This window comes from Homarus americanus, unplaced genomic scaffold (assembly GCF_018991925.1).
Source record: "Homarus americanus isolate GMGI-L3 unplaced genomic scaffold, GMGI_Hamer_2.0 scaffold50924, whole genome shotgun sequence".
Taxonomy (NCBI): Eukaryota; Metazoa; Arthropoda; class Malacostraca; order Decapoda; family Nephropidae; genus Homarus; species Homarus americanus.
Genome location: NW_024718094.1, coordinates 119479 through 125478, shown reverse-complemented (window position 1 = coordinate 125478; position 6000 = coordinate 119479). Strand labels below are relative to the sequence as shown.

Sequence of the window (6000 nt, the reverse complement as noted above, 5' to 3'; positions counted from 1 at the left end):
CGCAATTCCTAGCACCGGCCCTGGTGCTAGACAACATTAATATCTCGATACCCCTACAAAGGCATATAATAAATTGGCAACACTACTAACGCTCGCCTCACGACAGGTTAGTGAAGCCAAGCGTAATAAAACATTTAGTCAGTGTGAGATAGAAGGTTTAACGAACGAATGGTCTTTCTCATGTCTAGATACAACATTTCATACCTTTAAATGCAAGAATATCTAAAGTAGTGTAGTGTTCAGTAATGTAAGACGTATACAAAATATGTAGTGTTTATGTTATATCTTAGGTGAGGACATTGTGAATCAGGGGAGGCGAGTGTGTTCAACATGTCAGGGGTACTTCACCTACGAGGGGCGGCTTCCTGGAGGAAAATGGGAAGCCTTCGTCAGCGAGGGCTGAAGTCCACGTCCACTTCCCGGCTATCAAGCCCCGCCTTTCCTCCCCTCCACTCACACACACATCTGTCCCACACCACGTAAGTCTTCATTATTATTTAGGTTCAAGATGCTCGTATGTCCCGACGTTTGATTGTAATTAACTGGTCATATCCCAATATTCTTACATTTAGTTTTACAAATGTTAAATACTCTGAAGAAATTTTTAGTCAAATTTTCAGATATTTTATTGTCACATTGATAATGATGATTCAGGTTTCAAGATTCCAATTCCTCATATTACATGTGATAGTGTACAGGGTTTCTTGCCACACGTACTGTACATGGCATATTATTCTGCACTTCTTTGAAACTGGTTACTTAAAATTTAAAATTCTAATTGAGAATTTATTCGCAGAGTTTATAAAAAAAGTTTAAACTGTCAAGTCATTACTAATAATGCAGAATCTTCAATCGTTTCATTACCTGTTAAACCTCCATCCCCTGGCGCGTCATCAGGAGCTAAGAGGACCAGCTTCCTCTAACACAAACACCATGTGTCCATGGACTTCCTTGGTTGTGCATTTTCTTTGGAAATATCAATGATTGCCAAATTTGCTCAACATTTCTGATAAGTCCATCAAACAGTAATGATATAAAGATAGTATTAAGTACATAGAATTAGGCATCAATTGCTGCTTTCAGTATCGAATTATAACATCACTATACGAGTTGTAAGGCTTTTAGAACAACTCTGGTGTGTATGTATATTCTGTATGCTGTATTTATATTATGCTATGTATATTATGTATGTGCTCCATTTATGTATTATTTATTTAGCCTAGCTAGTAGCGTGTGGCAATGTATTTATCAATGTCCCACATGCTTAATTAATGTGCCTGGCGACGTATGGAAGCTGCTAATGTATCACTTGCCATACGTCGTCTATAGAGCAGTTGACCAGCGGACAGGTTGAAGAGCGCTACTCTCCTTGTGTACATATCTCTTATCCAGTAAATCGAACCTACAAAATCTATACAGGTGTTTGTGTTCGCTCCTGTACATTGAACTTATTACCCAGAACACGAACAGTGTGTGGGTCAAGTCGACTGCTAAGATGAACTGTTTGCAGGACAGTGAAGGAGGGAGCCTGGCTACACCCTGCAGACGACAGGACGGAGAGTCTGGCTGCCCAGGTCAAGTACAAGTCTATGAACAACGGTATTATCATCACCTACAACTCCGACCACCGTCTACACACTGAAGATTTCTTAAAAGCCTTCACCCATCTTAACAAGTAAGAGCTCACTTACATCTTGTCATAAACTACGTCAGTAAGGACCCTACGGCACATGATGACTGTGTTGGCAATCTTTAGTCGAACTGACTTAGTTTTACCACGTTGTATACCTTTATTGTAATTATTCATTGACCGTAGTTTGGTTACCTTGTGTTGTCCTATCTTTGCCCTGACTGTTGTCCTGCTGCACTAGGTGATATAGTGGTCACAGGAATGACCCCAGCCTGACTGAGGACTTTGTTATCCGGGTTGATGAATTAATTAGCTGTTTATAGCCATTTATATCCAAGATTTAGTTTATATTTCTAATAGACCTTTTTTCTTGTTAATACCAAAGATTAGAGCATTAACGTTTCCCAATCGGTGCTACTATATGATCCACAAACTGACGGCAGAGAGTGCCTCCTAGGATGGGTTTAATTTTGGGTAACAATATTTCCTTCTCTCACCCGATTCTATAATTATCCTTTAACTCTCTGGTCCTTCCTTTTATACATAATGGGAGAGAAAGTTGGAGCAACATAGTGAGGGATCAAGGGAGGAGACGGCGAGGAAGCTTGTCTGTCGTGGCCAACCCCTGAGTCGGGAATTCCTTCGGGCAGTGAAACGTTGGCGATAAGACATGAAGGAGATCAAATCTTGTTTTTCCGGTATTATCAATATTTGGATAGTACCTCACCCACACTCCATATCTGTAACCTGTACCTAACCTAACCTCACCCAATAACTCTATACCTATAACCTGTATCTACTTCCTAACCTATAAGCTTAACTAACCTAACTCAACATTTTATAAGTGTTTCACCTGATTAATAGCGAGGCAAGTCTTCCAGAAAGGTGTAGTCTGTGAAGAGTATAAATAATATTGTTTCCAGCAAGGTGGAGCTGCTGAGGACCTGCTTCCGTACGAGAGACAACCAACTGTGGTACTGTCGTATGCCTGAGTCGGTCATCGACTTCAAGGTAGATATCAAACTTGTACTGTACCATAACTATGTTGACTAAATAACTGGCTCTAGTGTAGGCTAATAACAACAGTACTAACTACTAACGCAGGTGTAATCCATTAACTACGAACAGTGCTAACACAGTGTTGTTGTTGCTGTTGTTGTTTTTACGGGATTAGCGCACCCGGGCACAGGTCAATGAGCCACATCAGGGCCTGGGGGGCGAAAATGTAGTAATAGTAATAATAGTCATAGCAATCATGATTATAATAATTATAATATTAATAATTAATAAAAATTAATAAAAAATTATAGCAAATAATACAAATATAATAATAATAATAATAATAATAATAATAATAATAATAATAATAATAATAATTAAGGACCATTATTAGATACAACAATAAAAAAGATCAATAGTGAGAAACAAAATATGTATGTTGTGTTGTCAATGGTAAGAGAAACAATTGAGACCCTGCAATTGTATGTAAATGAGGCAGAAAGTCAGATCAGCAACCTGGGACTTGGTCACCATTTTTGTGATGCCATATGGCAGCAGGGTCTACCATTAGACAACACATTATGCTTCTAATATCTTCCCAGGCGGTAGTACCTCCCTGTTTGGTAGCTGCCTACCCACATTATACCAATACCTCTGTATCCAGCTCCCTACCAACACACATAATACATCTACAGTCTACAAATACTATCAAACCAGCACAGTTTAGTCTCATAACTATCCAGCGATAGTTAACTACTAGTGTCCTCTTCATAAAATCAGGTAATTTTCGTCACAAGAAATATCTTACCTGGGTTAATTGACTCAGAATTAATTGCCTTAATCCTCTGGATTAACAGACTAAATAAACTCATCCTTCAGGTCGTTAATGGACCAGATGAACAAAATGAGATGCAGAGGATGATTGACACGCCCTTCAACTTGGCCGATGGACCTCTGTGGAAAGCTCGCCTCCTGCCTGGTGGTGGAGACGACCACAGTACTTGGCCAGAGCTGCAGGAGGAGTTCCCCCATCAAAATAGACTGCTGCTGGAATTCCATCACGCGGCAGTAGATGGTGTTGACATGTTTACGATTACCGACTGGCTCGCCAAGCTGCTGGAGGACATCATTAGCGGGAAGCCCATTGATGATAATAAACAGCTGGGACAGCTTGTTGATCACAGTCAGGTTGTAGCCATTGAACAGCAGGTTAAACAAGATTTGGAAAAGGATCCTGAGAGGTTGAAGTTATTGCTTGAAGAACGAAAGAAACAAAGTGTCACGCCTCTTATCCTTGAAGCTTTTGGAGTCCAGGACGTCCCTCATCCACAAACAGAATATTTAGGAAAAACTTTGTTGGATATGACAATGTTTGAGAAGTTTAATAAAAGGTGTCGCTCTGCTGGCGTCACCTTTAACTCTGGTTTCGTGGCTTTGATGAACACGGCCTTAATAGGTCTGGTGAAGGAGGCTGGGGTACACAGGGAAGAGTACACTCTCACTAACCGACATGCCGTTGACCTCCGCCGCTACTTGAAGGGTCACAAGGCCTTCCCGATGGGTAACCACTCGTTCCCCATGATGCATAGTATGACAGTCCCCGGTAATGTCCGAGATACTTTCTGGGATTATGCAAAACAGTTCGATGTTGATTTCCGCACAAAACTAGAGAATAACTACATTTTTGAAGATTTTGTCCTTAGTCAAATGCTCCGTCCAGATGGCTATTCTCACGAGAAGAACTTTGCCAACCCACCACCTCAATTTTACAATTACTCGTTGACTAACGTTTTTTCACCTAAATTTTCAAATATGGGAATAGGTAAGCACATACAGATTACTTCTATGCAAAACATAGTTCCCATAGGCAAAAGCGAAGTCGCAATTATGAGTGGCCTGGCCAACTTACGTAATAAAGTTAGGTTCAGCGCCTGGTATTCAACACATACCATGACAAGAGACACAGCACAGAAATTTTTCGACAGAGTCTTGTCACTCTTCCGTGAGTTGTCTGACTAGCTACCATCTCTACAAGCTCTACCCCCCACAGGTCACCTGCAGTTGTTGAGGAAGGTCACAATTTAGCAAATGGCCGAGTTTTGTGATGGATGACTGGCGAAATGTATGAAGACATACTGGGATAAAATGATGACATAGTGATTAATAAACGACACAGTGACGACAGTCAAGGTGATGACAACCTCCTACAGTATAATGTGTGTTGTTGATTACATTCTGGCCAACACCTGAATAACGTAACTGATACATTTAAGGTTGAGGTGTACAGTCCCTCCAAAAAGTATCTTTACGGTTTTGTTTGAGACAATATGACACAACCGATGAAGGATTTTGACAACTCTACCGAGACAACAGAGTCGCAGCGTTCATTTTGAAATTCATCGGAGTCCACCATAAAGATACCTTTCGGAGTGACTGTACAGTATAGTACAGGACTGTACAGTATAGTACAGGACTGTACAGTATAGTACAGAACAGTACCTGTATATTAAAAGTCTTAAATGATGACTAGGCCTAAACCGTAGAGTAGCCTACCTATTAACCTACTTTGTATGACTAAAGGAGCTAGTGATGACCCAAGGTGGATAACTCGTTGGTCTTCTTAAAATCAGTGGCTGGGTTAGACCCTATCACGGGATAACTGCCAGCAGCGGGTTGTGTGAGTATGACTAATGAACTTGAGTTAGTGAAGACGGGCGTTTACCTGGTAGACACACAGCCCTTACACGTACTTTACGTTCACAAAAGAAGTTGATTATTTTCACCATGTTTTATTTGATGTGGACTTCATAAATTCATTTATTATTAAATCTGGATGTTAACTTCTGAGATTAATAAACTAGATTCAACAACTTATGTGTTATTATCTGTTCCTGTTAATATGATGATTTAGTTTAATTAACTTATATTGCCGATCTTTCCTTTGCTCTATTAAAATACATTTTCCCGAATATAAATAACAACAATTTTCTTTAATTTCACCAACTTGGTTCATCAATAAGTGGGACCCGGGCTGACACTATAAGGTAGTGTAGCAGCCATGGGGCCGAAGCGATACGAAGCTTTAACATCTTTACTTATAAAATATACTGTATTACCTTACATGTTAATGGCAATACATTATATTCTAAGTTACAGCAAAACTCTGAGATAAGCTGATTGTTGCTGGGGTAAGTTTTGACAGAGTGTAGGACAACCCCTCCCTAAAACATGTGGAATATTACGTTTATTATATCATTATAGGTATTATACTAACATTATAAATTTATAACTATAATACAGCAGCACATATCAACTTAACCATATACACGAGCATTATATAAGGATCATCATACTGTGCCTAGCCAAAGTAA

At 39.7% G+C, this 6000-nt stretch overlaps 1 protein-coding gene across 1 annotated transcript in view; it reads left to right on the top strand.

Moving 5' to 3' along the window:
- LOC121859091 overlaps positions 1-5499 on the top strand; it is a 20863-nt gene extending 15364 nt beyond the window's left edge. Inside the window, exons 2-5 of the mRNA XM_042355761.1 lie at positions 291-479; positions 1511-1675; positions 2554-2641; positions 3509-5499. Coding sequence (XP_042211695.1) covers positions 331-479; positions 1511-1675; positions 2554-2641; positions 3509-4648 — 1542 coding nt within the window. The 5' untranslated portion in view covers positions 291-330 and the 3' untranslated portion in view covers positions 4649-5499. The remainder of the gene's footprint in view (positions 1-290; positions 480-1510; positions 1676-2553; positions 2642-3508) is intronic.
- The last annotated feature ends 501 nt before the right edge of the window (positions 5500-6000 follow it).